Here is a 17,404-nt window from a genome sequence, read left to right as displayed (position 1 = left end):
CCTTTTTTTTCTTTGTCCATGGCCCTAGTCCTCTTCGGTAGTTCTGAATCAATTAAAAAAAAAAAAAATCCTTCCCGGTTTGTTGGCACAGTGGTACGTTTCCATTGAATGCACACCTCCTTCACGTTACGGTAATATAGAAAGTAGACCTAAATGTTACAGGGAAAAGGTATAAGATGAAGAAAATAATCAGGCTGGAAACTTCTTACAATGAATGTTACTAGTAGAACCACTCCTTTCAACTATATACGCTGCCATCCAATAGAACGATGCGGAAAAGTGTTGTCCAATTACAAACGGAAGGGGGCGGGACCTATGGATTTTATAAACTCTGCTGTTGGTCTAGATGACATTTTAAGCCGTCAAAGGACTAGAACTCACTTTCAAGATTAATACCAACAAGGTAGAGAAGGAATTATTCTTACTATCCACAGACTTGCATGTCATTCATTGTTTTCGCCCTGCATATCCCGACAGCCTGATAGGGACTTAGTTTCCTCACCATTATTAAACTTTGGGTAATGATTCCGGCTGTCCCACTATTGTTTTTCTTCTTTTTTATCAGTGACAGACTTAAATAGTAAATAAGTATATTTAAGTTTTACTCGACAATTTCATCTATTTCTAAAAGCGTTGGGTGATGTCATGTTATAAATGTAGTGTAAATATTAAAGCCGCAAGCGGCGTTGTATGGCCCGCAGACGCAACCCGCCTTCCACGCCCAACTCTACGCACCACCGCCCTCACCGCAAACTTTTGATAATGGCTAGTCAAAACTGCATATGCTAATTATGCTAACTATGCTAGCTATAGTAATGTGGCTAAAAGTACTAGCATTGTGATCAGCATCATCAACTGACTCAGAAAAACACATTACCTAAAATGCTAATTATGCTAACAATGCTAGCTATGCTAATGTGGCTAAAAGTGCTAGCATAGCGATCAGCATCATCAACTGACTCAGAAAAACACATTACCTAAAATGCTAATTATGCTAACTATGCTAGCTATGCTAATGTGGCTAAAAGTGCTAACATAGCGATCAGCATCATCAACTTACTCAGAAAAACACATTACTAAAAATGCTAATTATGCTAACTATGCTAGCTATGCTAATGTGGCTAAAAGTGCTAGCATTGCGATCAGCATCATCAACTGACTCAGAAAAACACATTCCTCCATTGGTGAGAGCTATATGTCATAAGTTGATAAAAAACCCACTTTTTCCAAAATGGCGGCTTCTCTGTTGATTTTATCTCCATAGCAACCATTTTATGTTTTGGTCCCCTCGGGAGGACGAACAGATTGACGTCAGTTTCGGACAAATCGGTAAAAGTAAACCTTTTGTAGTCCTTAGCAACAGTGGTTTTATGCTAACCACGCCCATATTCCTTATATGTCCATATCCAGTGTTTTTCAATGTATTCAGTTTCAGGCATGAATGCATGCATTCAATTTTCATTGTATTGTATTAAAATGCATGGGAGTTATAACACTGCGCCACTTTGCTAGCTTGCCACACGCACGCCATTCAAAATCTACAACTTCTAATTCCAACATTTTTTCCACAGTAGCTTGTCATTGATGCCCAAAAAGTTTCGAGACAATCGTTGAAAATTCCAACGACAAGTTTACGTTTGAATCTGCCAATAAAGGTAATATTTATCGAAAATTCAAGATGGCCGCCTTTTCCTGAGGTCAAAGGTCGACGAAACTCCAGAGGTAATTGTAGACTTATGCTACGGACATGCGAGTCAAATTTCGTGAAAATCGCTCAAAAAAAAGTTCATTTTTCCATATAGTGTAAAAACGCGAAAAACTCAAAATGGCCGATTTTGGCACAAAATGGCCGCCAAACCGTAGGTCGTGTCGCCATCACGTAATGATTTCAAAACTTTCTTTGGATATACCCGACAAAGTTATCTGGGTTTCGCTAGCCGATTCTTAAAAAAAAAATCCGAATTTTTTTTTTTAGCCGAGTCAGCACTTTTTTTTGCTATCGTTTTTTGTTTACCACGGCCACATTCCTTAATGGATTTTGTCTTGTGTGACATCATTTTGTTCAGTGTGGGCCAGGGTATCGCATATTTCATTTTCAGGCTATTCCGATAAAATATGTGCGAGCTAGCTAAAATGGCGACGGTTGCGAATTCGCCACGCGCACGCGTTTCAAATTCTACAACTTCTAATTCCAACATTTTGTCCACAGTAGCTTGCCATTGATGCCCGAGAAGTTTCAAAAAGATTGATAAAAATCCCTAGGACGAGTTTTCGTTTGTATCCGTTACTAAAGGTGCTTTTTTATGAAAATTCAAGATGGCCGCCCCTTGCCAAGGTCAAAGGTCAACAAAACTTCTTTGGTAGTTGTAGAATCGTGTTTGTGGCATGTGTGTGCAATTTCGTGAAAATCGCTTGAACAAAAGTGTCGTTTTCCCATATTGTGAAAAAACACGAAAATCGCCATTTCTCTGAGTTCGCCACAAAATGGCCGCCAAGCCGTAGGTCGTGTGGCCATCCCATAATGATTTCAGAACTTCTATGGGATATCTCCAACACGCGTGTTTTGGTTTCGTTGCTCTAATTTGAAATATTTTTTTTTGGCCCCATAAGCGATTTTCGGCCCATTCATTTTTTTTACGGGAACGCTCGCTGTGATGTCATCGACTTCGGGGGGGTGACGTTCTCTTTGCCGAAAATTCATTTTCAATTTATCCCAGATGTGTGCCAATTTTGGTGAGTTTTCGGGTATGTGGCGGGGGTCAAAATTAAGCTCAAAGACGCCGTTAGTGTGCAAGAAGAATAATAATTAAAGCCGCAAGCGGCGTTGTATGGCCCGCAGACGCAACCCGCCTTCCACGCCCAACTCTACGCACCACCGCCGACCTCACCGCCCTCACAGCCCGCAAATTAAAAGCTAGTCAAGGCTGATTTTGCTAATTATGCTAACGATGCTAATTTGGCTTAAAGTGCTAGCATAGCGATCAGCATCATCAACTAACTCAGAAAAACACATTACCTAAAATGCTAATTATGCTAACTATGCTAGCTATGCTAATGTGGCTAAAAGTGTTAGCATAGCGATCAGCATCATCAACTGACTCAGAAAAACACATTACTCAAAGTGCTAATTATGCTAACTATGCTAGCTATGCTAATGTGGCTAAAAGTGCTAGCATAGCGATCAGCATCATCAACTGACTCAGAAAAACACATTACCTAAAATGCTAATTATGCTAACTATGCTAGTTATGCTAACATAGCTAAAAGTGCTAGCATAGCGATCAGCATCATCAACTGACTCAGAAAAACACATTCCTCCATTGGTGAGAGTTATATGTCATAAGTTGCTAAAAAAAACCCACTTTTTCCAAAATGGCGGCTTTTCTGTTAATTTTATCTCCATAGCAACAATTTTATGTTTTGGTCCCCTCGGGAGGACGAACAGATTGACGTCAGTTTCGGACAAATCGGTAAAAGTAAACTTTTTGTCGTCCTTAGCAACAGCAGTTTTATGCTAACCACGCCCACATTCCTTATATGTCCATATCCAGTGTTTTTCAATGTATTCAGTTTCAGGCATTAATGCATGCATTCAATTTTCACTGTATTGTATTGAAATGCATGGGAGTTATAACAGTGCGCCACTTTGCTAGCTTGCCACGCGCACGCCGTTCAAAATCTACAACTTCTAATTCCAACATTTTTTACACAGTAGCTTGCCATTGATGCCCAAAAAGTTTTGAGACGATCGAAGAAAATTCCAACGACAAGTTTACGTTTGAATCTGGTGGTTAAGGTGTTTTTTATAGAAAATTCAAGATGGCCGCCTTTTCCCGAGGTCAAAGGTCGACGAAACTCCAAAGGTGATTGTAGACTTACGCTAGGGACATGCGAGTCAAATTTCGTGAAAATCGCTCAAAAAAAAGTTCATTTTTCCATATCGTGTAAAAACGCGAAAAACTCAAAATGGCAGATTTTGGCACAAAATGGCCGCCAAACCGTAGGTCGTGTGGCCATCACGTAATGATTTCAAAACTTTCTTTGGATATACCCGACAAAGTTATCTGGGTTTCGTTAGCCGATTCTTAAAAATAAAATCCGAAAAAATTTTTTTTTGCCGAGTCAGCACTTTTTTTTGCGACGGTTTTTTGCTTACCACGGCCACATTCCTTTATCGATTTTGTCATATGTGACATCGTTTTGTTCAGTGTGGGCCAGGGTATCGCATATTTCAGTTTCAGGCTATTCCGATAAAATATGTGCGAGCTAGCTAAAATGGCGACGGTTGCGAATTCGCCACGCGCACGCGTTTCAAATTCTACAACTTCTAATTCCAACATTTTGTCCACAGTAGCTTGCCATTGATGCCTGAGAAGTTTCAAAAAGATCGATAAAAATCCCTAGGACGAGTTTTCGTTTGTATACGTTACTAAAGGTGCTTTTTTATGAAAATTCAAGATGGCCGCCCCTTCCCAAGGTCAAAGGTCAACAAAACTTCTTTGGTAGTTGTAGAATCGTGTTTTTGGCATGTGTATGAAATTTCGTGAAAATCGCTTTAACAAAAGTGTAGTTTTCCCATATTGTCAAAAAACACGAAAATCGCCATTTCTCTGAGTTCGCCACAAAATGGCCGCCAAGCCGTAGGTCGTGTGGGCATCCCATAATGATTTCATAACTTCTTTGGGATATCTCCAACACGCGTGTTTTGGTTTCGTAACTGTATTTCAAAATATTTTTTTTTGGCCCCATAAGCGATTTTCGGCCCATTCATTTTTTTTACGGGATCGCTCGCCGTGATGTCATCGACTTCGGGGGGGTGGCGTTCTCTTTGCCAAAACTTCATTTTCAATTTATCCCAGGTGTGTGCCAATTTTGGTGAGTTTTCGGGTATGTGGCGGGGGTCAAAATTAAGCTCAAAGACGCCGTTATAGGACAAGAAGAATAATAATAATAAATAATAATTAAAGCCGCAAGCGGCGTTGTATGGCCCGCAGACGCAACCCGCCTTCCACGCCCAACTCTACGCACCACCGCCCTAACCGCCCTCACCGCCCACAAATTAAAAGCTAGTTAAGGCTGGATTTGCTAATACTGCTAACTATGCTAACTATGCTAATGTGACTAAAAGTCCTAGCATAGCGATTAACATAATCAACTGACTCAGAAAAACACATTACCTAAAATGCTAATTTATGCTAAAAATGCTAGCTATGCTAACGTGGCTAAAATTGCTAGCATAGCGATCAGCATCATCAACTGACTCAGAAAAACACATTTCCTAAAATGCTAATTATGCTAACTATGCTAGCTATGCTAATGTGGCTGAAAGTGCTAGCATAGCGATCAGCATCATCAACTGACTCAGAAAAACACATTCCTCCATTGCTGAGAGCTATATGTCATAAGTTGATAAAAAAAACCCACTTTTTCCAAAATGGCGGCTTTTCTGTTGATTTTATCTCCATAGCAACCATTTTGTGTTTTGGTTCCCTTGAGAGGACGAACAGATTGACGTCAGTTTCGGACAAATCGGTAAAAGTAAAATTTTTGTTGTCCTTAGCAACAGGGGTTTTATGCTAACCACGCCCACATTCCTTATATGTCCATATCCAGTGTTTTTCAATGTATTCAGTTTCAGGCATGAATGCATGCATTCAATTTTCACTGTATTGTATTGAAATGCATGGTAGTTATAACAGTGCGCCACTTTGCTAGCATGCCACGTACACGCCGTTCAAAATCTAAAACTTCTAATTCCAACATTTTTTCCACAGTAGCTTGCCATTGATGCCCAAAAAGTTTCGATACAATCGATGAAAATTCCAACGACAAGTTTACGTTTGAATCTGGTGGTAAAGGTGTTTTTTATAGAAAATTCAAGATGGCCGCCTTTTCCCGAGGTCAAAGGTCGACAAAACTCCAGAGGTGATTGTAGACTTACGCTACGGACATGCGCGTCAAATTTCGTGAAAATCGCTCGAAAAAAAGTTCATTTTTCCATATTGTGTAAAAACGCGAAAAACTCAAAACGGCAGATTTTGGCACAAAATGGCCGCCAAACCGTAGGTCGTGTCGCCATCACGTAATGATTTCAAAACTTTATTTGGATATACCCGACAGAGTTATCTGGGTTTCGTTAGCCGATTCTTAAAAATAAAATCCGAAATTTTTTTTTTTTGCCGAGTCAGCACTTTTTTTTGCGACGGTTTTTTGTTTACCACGGCCACATTCCTTTCTCGATTTTGTCGTATGTGACATCGTTTTGTTCAGTCTGGGCCAGGGTATCGCATATTTCAGTTTCAGGCTATTCCGATAAAATATGTGCGAGCTAGCTAAAATGGCGACGGTTGCGAATTCGCCACGCGCACGCCTTTCAAATTCTACAACTTCTAATTCCAACATTTTGTCCACAGTAGCTTGCCATTGATGCCCGAGAAGTTTCAAAAAGATCGATAAAAATCCCTAGGACGAGTTTTCGTTTGTATACGTTACTAAAGGTGCTTTTTTAAGAAAATTCAAGATGGCCGCCCCTTCCCAAGGTCAAAGGTCAACGAAACTTCTTTGGTTATTGTAGAATCAGGGTCTTGGCATATGTGTGCAATTTCGTGAAAATCGCTTAAACAAAAGTGTCGTTTTCCCATATTGTCAAAAAACATGAAAATCGCCATTTCTCTGAGTTCGCCACAAAATGGCCGCCAAGCCGTAGGTCGTGTGGCCATCCCATAATGATTTCATAACTTCTTTGGGATATCTCCAACACGCGTGTTTTGGTTTCATAGCTCTATTTCGAAATATTTTTTTTTGGCCCCATAAAGAGATTTCGGCCCATTCATTTTTTTTACGGGAACGCTCGCTGTGATGTCATCGATTTCGGGGGGGTGACGTTCTCTTTGCCGAAAATTCATTTTCAATTTATCCCAGGTGTGTGCCAATTTTGGTGAGTTTTCGGGTATGTGGCGGGGGTCAAATTTGAGCTCAACGGATCCGTTAGAAACGGGAATAATAATAATAATAATAAACATTCGAAAAACAATATAGAAGTTTTTGCGGTTAGGATTTCCTATGTATTTCAATGCGGCCTGTCTTTTACTATAGGCTGGGCATGTCTGTTTGGCTTTAAACCCTTCTTTTGAGGGCTTTTTGGGGCTTTTTCGTGTTTTTGTCGTCATTTTTGCGATTACAAATTTGACGTTTTTGCGTTGGTGTTGTGCGTGTGTGTGTGTATTTTTGTTGCGTTACACAATTGTCGTGTCGTTGTGTGCTTTGGGCGACTTTTGACCCCATTTTTTGGCGTTTTGACGCGTTTTTTTGACGTTTTGGACTTTTTGAGTGTTCGACCCTCGTACCAGTTACAATATGGTCCTTGCACTCTGTGAGTGCTGCGGGCCATAATTAAAGCCGCAAGCGGCGTTGTATGGCCCGCAGACGCAACCCGCCTTCCACGCCCAACACTACGCAACACCGCGGCCCTCTCCGCCCTCACCGCCCACAAATTAAAAGCTAGTCAAAGCTGGATTTGCTAATAATGCTAACTATGTTAACTATTCTAATGTGGCTAAAAGTCATAGCAAAGCGATCAGCATCATCAACTGACTCAGAAAAACACATTACCTAAAATGCTTATTATTCTAACTATGCTAGCTATGCTAACATAGTTAAAAGTGCTAGCAAAGCGATCAGCATCATCAACTGACTCAGAAAAACACATTACCTAAAATGCTAATTATGCTAACTATGCTAGCTATGCTAATGTGGCTAAAAGTTCTAGCATAGCGATCAGCATCATCAACTGACTCAGAAAAACACATTACCTAAAATGCTAATTATGCTAACTATGCTAGCTATGCTAATGTGGCTAAAAGTGCTAGCATAGCGATCAGCATCATCGATCCACTCAGTAAAACACATTCCTCCATTGGTGAGAGCTATACCTCATAAGTTAGTAAAAAACCCACTTTTTTCAAAATGGCGGCTTTTCTGTTGATTTTATCTCCATAGCAACCATTTTATGTTTTTGTCCCCTCGGGAGGACGAACAGATTGACGTCAGTTTCGGACAAATCGGTAAAAGTAAACTTTTTGTCGTCCTTAGCAACAGTGGTTTAATGCTAACCACGCCCACATTCCTTATATGTCCATATCCAGTGTTTTTCAGTGTATTCTGTTTCAGGCATGAATGCATGCATTCAATTTTCACTGTATTGTATTGAAATGCATGGGAGTTATAACAGTGCGCCACTTTGCTAGCTTGCCACGCGCACGCCGTTTAAAATCTACAACTTCTAATTCCAACATTTTTTCCACAGTAGCTTGCCATTGATGCCCAAAAAGATTCGAGACAATCGAAGAAAATTCCAACGACAAGTTTACGTTTGAATCCGGTGGTAAAGGTGTTTTTTATAGAAAATTCAAGATGGCCGCCTTTTCCCAAGGTCAAAGGTCGACGAAACTCCAGAGGTGATTGTAGACTTACACTAGGGACATGCGCATCAAATTTCGTGAAAATCGCTTGAAAAAAAGTTCATTTTTCCATATTGTGTAAAAACGCGAAAAACGCAAAATGGTAGATTTTGGCACAAAATGGCCGCCAAACCGTAGGTCATGTCGCCATCACGTAATGATTTCAAAACTTTCTTTGGATATACCCGACAAAGTTATCTGAGTTTCGTTAGCCGATTCTTAAAAATAAAATCCGAAAAAAATTTTTTTTGCCGAGTCAGCACTTTTTTTTGCGATGGTTTTTTGTTTACCACGGCCACATTCCTTTATCGATTTTGTCGTATGTGACATCGTTTTGTTCAGTGTGGGACAGGGTATCGCATATTTCAGTTTCAGGCTATTCCGATAAAATACGTGCGAGCTAGCTAAAATGGCGACGGTTGCGAATTCGCCAAGCGCACGTGTTTCAAATTCTACAACTTCTAATTCCAACATTTTGTCCACAGTAGCTTGCCATTGATGCCCGAGAAGTTTCAAGAAGATTGATAAAAATCACTAGGACGAGTTTTCGTTTGTATTCGTTACTAAAGGTGCTTTTTTATGAAAATTCAAGATGGCCGCCCCTTGCCAAGGTCAAAGGTCAACGAAACTTCTTTGGTTATTGTAGAATTACGCTGTCAGCATATGTGTGCGATTTCGTGAAAATCGCTCATACAAAAATGTCGTTTTCCTATATTGTCAAAAAACACGAAATTCGCCATTTCTCTGAGTTCGCCACAAAATGGCCGCCAAGCCGTAGGTCGTGTGGCCATCCCATAATGATTTCATAACTTCTTGGGGATATCTCCAACACGCGTGTCTTGGTTTCGTAACTGTATTTCAAAATATTTTTTTTTGGCCCCATAAGCGATTTTCGGCCCATTCATTTTTTTGACGGGAACGCTCGCCGTGATGTCATCATCGTGGGGGGGGTGATGTTCTCTTTGCCAAAAATTCATTTTTAATTTATCCTTGGTGTGTGCCAATTTTGGTGAGTTTTCGGGTATGTGGCAGGGGTCAAATTTGAGCTCAAAGTATCCGTTAGAAAGAATAATAATAATAAAGCCGCAAGCGGCGTTGTATGGCCCGCAGACGCAACCCGCTTTCCACGCCCAACTCTACGCACCACCGTCAACCCTCTCCGCCCTCACCGCCCACAAATTAAAAGCTAGTCAAGGCTGGATTTGCTAATAATGCTAACTATGCTAACTATGCTAATGTGACTAAAAGTCCTAGCATAGCGATTAGCCTCATCAATTGACTCAGAAAAACACATTACCTAAAATGCTAATTATGCTAACTATGTTAGCTATGCTAACATAGCTAAAAGTGCTACCATAGCGATCAGCATCCTCAACTGACTCAAAAAAAAAACATTTCCTAAAATGCTAATTATGCTAACTATGCTAACTATGCTAATGTGGCTAAAAGTGCTAGCATAGCGATCAGCATCATCAACTGACTCAGAAAAACACATTACCTAAAATGCTAATTATGCTAACTATGCTAGTTATGCTAACATAGCTAAAAGTGCTAGCATTGCGATCAGCATCATCAACTGACTCAGAAAAACACATTCCTCCATTGTTGAGAGCTATATGTCATAAGTTGATAAAAAACCCACTTTTTCCAAAATGGCGGCCTTTCTGTTGATTTTATCTCCATAGCAACCGTTTTATGTTTTGGTCCCCTCGGGAGTACGAACAGATTGACGTCAGTTTCGGACAAATCTGTAAAAGTAAACTTTTTGTTGTCCTTAGCAACAGTGGTTTTATGCAAACCACGCCCACATTCCTTATATGTCCATATCCAGTGTTTTTCAATGTATTCAGTTTCAGGCATTAATGCATGCATTCAATTTTCAATGTATTGTATTGAAATGCATGGGAGTTATAACACTGCGCCACTTTGCTAGCTTGCCACACGCACGCCGTTCAAAATCTACAACTTCTAATTCCAACATTTTTTCCACAGTAGCTTGCCATTGATGCCCAAAAAGTTCTGAGACGATCGATGGAAATTCCAACGACAAGTTTACGTTTGAATCTGGTGGTAAAGGTGTTTTTTACAGAAAATTCAAGATGGCCGCTTTTTCCCGAGGTCAAAGGTCGACGAAACTCCAGAGGTGACAGTAGACTTATGCTAGGGACATGCACGTCAAATTTCGTGAAAATAGTTCGAAAAAAAGTTCATTTTTCCATATAGTGTAAAAACGCGAAAAACTCAAGATGGCAGATGTTGGCACAAAATGGCCGCCAAACCGTAGGTCGTGTCGCCATCACGTAATGATTTCAAAACTTTCTTTGGATATACCCGACAAAGTTATCTGGGTTTCGTTAGCCGATTCTTAAAAATAAAATCCGAAAAATTTTTTTTTTGCCGAGTCAGCACTTTTTTTTGCGATCGTTTTTTGTTTACCACGGCCACATTCCTTTATCGATTTTGTCGTATGTGACATCGTTTTGTTCAGTGTGGGCCAGGGAATCGCATATTTCAGTTTCAGGCTATTCCGATAAAATATGTGCGAGTTAGCTAAAATGGCGACGGTTGCGAATTTGCCACGCGCACGCGTTTCAAATTCTACAACTTCTAATTCCAACATTTTGTCCACAGTTGCTTGCCATTGATGCTCGAGAAGTTTCAAAAAGATCGATAAAAATCCCTAGGACGAGTTTTCGTTTGTATCCGTTACTAAAGGTGCTTTTTTATGAAAATTCAAGATGGCCGCCCCTTCCCAAGGTCAAAGGTCAACAAAACTTCTTTGGTCGTTGTAGAATTGTGTTTGTGGCATGTGTATGCAATTTCGTGAAAATCGCTTGAACAAAAGTGTTGTTTTCCCGTATTGTGAAAAAACACGAAAATCGCCATTTCTCTGAGTTCGCCACAAAATGGCCGCCAAGCCGTAGGTCGTGTGGCCATCCCATAATGATTTCATAACTTCTTTGGGATATCTCCAACACGCGTGTTTTGGTTTCGTTGCTCTCACTTGAAATATTTTTTTTTGGCCCCATAAGCAATTTTCGGCCCATTCATTTTTTTGACGGGAACGCTCGCTGTGATGTCATCGACTTCGGGGGGGTGGCGTTCTCTTTGCCGAAAATTCATTTTCAATTTATCCCAGGTGTGTGCCAATTTTGGTGAGTTTTCGGGTATGTGGCGGGGGTCAAATTTGCGATCAACGGATCCGTAAGAAAGAAGAAACGTAAAAATAATAATAATAATTAAAGCCGCAAGCGGCGTTGTATGGCCCGCAGACGCAACCCGCCTTCCACGCCCGACTCTACGCACCACCGCCTCCATGCTCAAATTTACGCACCACCGCCTCTCTCACCGCCCACTTTTGATAAAGGCTAATCAAAACGGCATTTGCTAATTATGCTAACTATACTAACTATCCTAATGTGGCTAAAAGTGCAAGCATAGCGATCAGCATCATCAACTGACTCAGGAAAACACATTTTTAAAAATGCTAATTATGCTTACTATGCTAGTTATGCTAACACAGCTAAAAGTGCTAGCATAGCGATCAGCATCATCAACTGACTAGAAAAAACACATTCCTCCATTGGTGAGAGCTATATGTCATAAGTTGATTAAAAAACCCACTTTTTCCAAAATGGCAGCTTTTCTGTTGATTTTATCTCAATAGCAACCATTTTATGTTTTGGTCCCCTTGGGAGGACGAACAGGTTGACGTCAGTTTCGGACAAATCGGTAAAAGTAAACTTTTTGTTGTCCTTAGCAACAGTGGTTTTATGCTAACCACGCCCACATTCCTTATATGTCCATGTCCAGTGTTTTTCAATGTATTCTGTTTCAGGCTTTAATGCATGCATTCAAATTTCACAGTAGTCCTTTGAAAAACATAGGAGTTATAACAGTGCACCACTTTGCTAGTTCGCCACGCGCACGCCGTTCAAAATCTACAACTTCTAATTCCAACGTTTTTTCCACAGTAGCTTGCCATTGATGCCCAACGTTGGTTATTGGTTTCGTTAGTCAATTTTTTCCAGAGTAGCTGGCCGTTGGTGCCCGAAAAGTTACGAGACGATTGATGAAAATTCCAGCGACGAGTTTTCGTTTGTATCTGGTGCTAAAGGTAATTTTTTGAGAAAATTCCAGATGGCGGCCTTTTCCCAAGGTCAAAGGTCAACGACACTTCTGGGGTGTTTGTAGACTGGAGCTGGCAGCAAGTGTGTGCAATTGCGTGAAAATCCTTCAAACAAAAGTGTCTTTTCCCCATATTGTGGGAAAACACGAAAATCGCCAATTCTCAGAGTTCGCCACAAAATGGCCGCCAAGCCGTAGGTCGTGTGGCCGTCCCGTAATGCTTTCAAAACATCTTTGGGATATCCCCGACACGTGTGTCTTGGTTTCGCGGCCGTATTTTGAAGTACATTTTGTTCGGCCCCATACGCGATTTTCGGCCCATTCATTTTTTTGATGGGATCGCTGGCCGTGATGTCATCGTCTTCGGGGGGGTGACGTTGACTTTGTGGAAAATTCATTTGCAATTTATCCCAGGTGTGTGCACATTTTGGTGACTTTTCGAGCATGCGGCGGGGGTCAAATTCTCGCTGAAAGGCGGCGAAGTCGTCCTTCCAACTGCGAAAACAATATGGTCCTTGCAGTCAGTGACTGCTGCTGCGGGCCATAATAAGGTATGAGGAATAGCAGTGCGCGACTTTGCGAGCTCGCCACGCGGACGCCGTTCAAAATCTACAACTTCTAATTGCAACATTTTTTTCACAGTAGCTTGCCGTTGATGCCCAAAAAGTTTCGAGACGATCGCGGAAATTTCCAACGACAAGTTTACGATTGAATCCAGGGGTAAAGCCGTTTTTTATAGAAGATTCAAGATGGCGGCCTTTTCCCGAGGTCAAAGGTGGACGAAACTCCAGAGGTAGTTGTGGACTGGCTCTAGCAACATGTGAGTCAAATTTCGTGAAAATCGCTCGAAAAAAAGTTCATTTTTCCATATTGTGTAAAAACGCGAAAAACGCAAAATGGCAGATTTTGGCACAAAATGGCCGCCAAACCGTAGGTCGTGTCACCATCCCGTAATGATCTCAAAACGTCCTTTGGATATCGCGGACAAGGGTATATTGGTTTCGTTAGTCGATTCTCAAAAAAAAAGTTCCGAATTTTTTCGTTTTTGCCGAGTCGGCACATTTTTTTGCGACGGTTTTTTGCTTACCACGCCCACATTCCTTTATCGATCTTGTCGTGCGTAGCATCGTTTTGTTCAGCGCGGGCCAAGGAATCGCATATTTCCTCTTCACGACATTCCGATGAAAAATGTGCGAGCTAGCCAAGATGGCAACGGTTGCTAGCTCGCCACGCGCACGCCGTTCAAAATCTACAACTTCTAATTCCAACATTTTGTCCAGAGTAGCTGGCCGTTGGTGCCCGAAAAGTTACGAGACGATTGATGAAAATTCCAGCGACGAGTTTTCGTTTGTATCTGGTGCTAAAGGTGATTTTTTGAGAAAATTCCAGATGGCGGCCTTTTCCCAAGGTCAAAGGTCAACGACACTTCTGGGGTGTTTGTAGACTGGAGCTGGCAGCAAGTGTGTGCAATTGCGTGAAAATCCTTCAAACAAAAGTGTCTTTTCCCCATATTGTGGGAAAACACGAAAATCGCCAATTCTCAGAGTTCGCCACAAAATGGCCGCCAAGCCGTAGGTCGTGTGGCCGTCCCGTAATGCTTTCAAAACATCTTTGGGATATCCCCGACACGTGTGTCTTGGTTTCGCGGCCGTATTTTGAAGTACATTTTGTTCGGCCCCATACGCGATTTTCGGCCCATTCATTTTTTTGACGGGATCGCTGGCCGTGATGTCATCGTCTTCGGGGGGGTGACGTTGACTTTGTGGAAAATTCATTTGCAATTTATCCCAGGTGTGTGCACATTTTGGTGACTTTTCGAGCATGCGGCGGGGGTCAAATTCTCGCTGAAACGCGGCGAGGTCGTCGTTCCAACTGCGAAAACAATATGGTCCTTGCAGTCAGTGACTGCTGCTGCGGGCCATAATAATGAAACAAAGCAGAAACAATATAGAAGTTTTTGCAGTCAGGTGGCCTATGTATTTCAATGCGGCCTGTCTTTTACTATAGGCTGGGCATGTCTTTTTGGCTTTAAACCCGTTCTTTGAGGGCTTTTTGGGGCTTTTTTGTGTTTTTGTGGTCATTTTTGCGACTACAAATTTGTCGTTTGTGTGGGGGTGTTGTGCGTGTGTGTGTGTATTTTTGTTGCGTTACACAATTGTCGTGTCGTTGTGTGCTTTGGGCGACTTTTGACCCCATTTTTGGGCGTTTTGACGCGTTTTTGTGACGTTTTGGACCTTTTTGAGTGTTCGACCCTCGTACCAGTTACAATATGGTCCTTGCACTCTGTGAGTGCTGCGGGCCATAATAATAATAATAATGAAACGAAGCAGAAACAATATAGAAGTTTTTGCAGTCAGGTGGCCTATGTATTTCAATGCGGCCTGTCTTTTACTATAGGCTGGGCATGTCTTTTTGGCTTTAAACCCGTTCTTTGAGGGCTTTTTGGGGCTTTTTTGTGTCTTTGTCGTCATTTTTGCGACTACAAATTTGTCGTTTGTGTGGGGGTGTTGTGCGTGTGTGTGTGTATTTTTGTTGCGTTACACAATTGTCGTCTCGTTGTGTGCTTTGGGCGACTTTTGACCCCATTTTTTGGCGTTTTGACGCGTTTTTTTGACGTTTTGGACTTTTTGAGTGTTCGACCCTCGTACCAGTTACAATATGGTCCTTGCAGTCTATGACTGCTGCGGGCCATAAATATGTCTCCATAGTGGTTTCATTTGTATCTTGTGTTTCTGTTGATTTCTCAAGATGTTTACTTATTTATTTGTTTAGAGAATCCTCCAGCATCAACATGAAGCGCCTTTATCTTGTGGAGCCAGTGGTGGCCCTGTCTGCTTTTAGCAGTTCTCTCATTTACCCACTTGTGCAACAATACATCTACCGCAGGCTGTGGCTGCAGCTGACCAACACCACCTATCCCATCTCCAGCAACAGCTCTAGATGTGCACCAAGTAACAGTAGCAGCAACCAGACCGACTTCCATAAGGTAAGTTATTAACCACTTACTGCAAAAAAGGTGTTCAATGGATCTGAAAGGAGCACTCCTAATGAAAGTAGTTTAAAATGTGATGTGCCCATTGAATAACTTAAAAAAATACAATTAAAAAACAGTCAGAAAAGTTCCTGTGCAGACATTACCTGCATGATGAAACTAAAAAAACAAAACAGTTTTTTTAAATTTACCAATAAAATTCAGATGTTCTGAAATTCAGCTTCTCGCAGGCTTACAATTATTTCTAGTATCATTAAATCTATACTATCATTGACATTGATGGTAGTTTTGGCATTTAATCATGAGCAATTTTTTCTAAACTATAGACTTTGATGCAAACATTTTCTTGTTGTGCCTCAACAAGTCTCCAGATAATTCTTTCTCTGTCAAAGCACATTAGTTTATCGATAAACCGACCTTTTTTTAAGCACCCGTTTGTGTAACTATTCAGCTGTAACAGCTCAAGGCTATATGTGTCTTGTGACTAAATAATACTTGCATGACTTTGAGTCTGTGACACATCAACAATTATAAATACTCTGTTCTGAAGAAAAAAGTCATGAATTATTTAAAGACAGAATTACAAATTTAAGAGGAATGTAAAAGCAGAAGTGGAAATTTCAGGATAATTCAAACAGCCACACCTGCACTTGTAGGGGACAAAAAAAACTTGTTTCTTTGAGTCTCAAACAAGACATCTGCATCTTTGAACGTATTAATCTATATCTATTGGTTTCAGAAAAAAGAAAAAATAGGGTTTGCCACGCAGCAACCAAACGGTTGTTTTGCCTTTTGAGGAATTGCCATTGCAGTTCATTTGTCTTTTTCTGCATTTCCAGGAGGTACAGAAGCAGGCATCCCTGTTCTCCATGTATTCAGAGCTTCTCTCCACGATCCCATCCTTGATCGTCACACTCCTGCTGGTGGCTTACAGCGACCGAGGAGGACGCAAGATCACCATCATCATGCCTTTGATTGGCTCACTGATCTATGCTTCGTCCTTCCTGACGGTGTCCTTTTTTGAGCTGAACATCTATTTGCTGATTGGCTCCTCATTTCTCAGCTCTCTGTTTGGGGGTTTGGGAACGTTTCTCGGGGGCTGCTATGCCTATATAGCCGACTTGTGCAAGAATGAACGTCAGAGAACCTTGCGCATGGCTGGAGTGGACATGATGAGTGGACTGTTGTCAGGGGTGGCTGCAATATCAACAGGCTACTTTCTAAGAGCAGCTGGTTTTAACTGGCCATTTCTAACCTCATTGTTGTGCCAGTGTCTGACCCTACTTTATGCAATTTTCATCCTAGAAGAGACAGTGAAAGCTCCCAACGAAGGTGATATTTTCGACGAATCTACCCGACGACATGCACTTAAATTTTTGGTCTGTGGTGTCTACCAGACCTTTTCAGGACTTAGCTCTAAGTGTAAAATCCTTCTGGCCCTCATGATGTTCATCTTTACCAGCTTTTCATTTGCCTTCATTGGAGGCATTTCTTTGGTGACGCTGTATGAACTAAACAAGCCCCTCTGCTGGAATGAGGTTTTGATCGGCTATGGTTCAGCCCTGTCCACCACAGTGTCCCTGATAAGTTTTGCAGGAGTGGCAGCGCTCACATATTGCCGTGTTCCACAGCTTCTCATCGTCCTGCTGGGGATCCTGTCCGTCGCATCTGGCATGATCCTGATGTCATTTGCAAAGACCACTGTGCTGATGTTCATAGGTAAGGAAAAAACCCACATAAGAAAAGGCTTCAAAATCGTTCTCATTTTTCCGTTTTTTTTATGTCCACTAATTATGGGAACAAAACTGCTAAAATTTTAAAGTAA

General features: G+C 41.3%; 1 protein-coding gene across 1 annotated transcript; it reads left to right on the top strand.

The window, feature by feature from the left end:
• Nucleotides 1–338: 338 nt before the first annotated feature.
• On the top strand, nt 339–17,399 carry LOC111948680 (lysosomal proton-coupled steroid conjugate and bile acid symporter SLC46A3). The gene is made up of 3 exons (XM_023962776.2): nt 339–403; nt 15,360–15,573; nt 16,419–17,399. Exons 2-3 carry the CDS (start codon nt 15,379–15,381, stop codon nt 17,397–17,399), a joined length of 1,176 nt encoding a protein of 391 aa, XP_023818544.2. The 5' UTR covers nt 339–403; nt 15,360–15,378.
• Nucleotides 17,400–17,404: the final 5 nt, after the last annotated feature.

Source organism: Oryzias latipes, chromosome 14, assembly GCF_053564925.1.
Source record: "Oryzias latipes strain Hd-rR chromosome 14, Olatipes_Hd-rR_3.1".
Taxonomy (NCBI): domain Eukaryota; kingdom Metazoa; phylum Chordata; class Actinopteri; order Beloniformes; family Adrianichthyidae; genus Oryzias; species Oryzias latipes.
The sequence above is the reverse complement of the archived record's forward strand: the minus strand, read 5'-3'. Positions and strand labels throughout refer to the sequence as shown.

Bases quoted from the DNA above. Each gene is read 5' to 3' on its own strand.
- LOC111948680 (XM_023962776.2), top strand. From the start codon at position 15,379: ATGAAGCGCCTTTATCTTGTGGAGCCAGTGGTGGCCCTGTCTGCTTTT. The intron at 15,574-16,418 runs GTAAGTTATTAA...CTGCATTTCCAG, and splicing joins ACCAGACCGACTTCCATAAG to GAGGTACAGAAGCAGGCATC.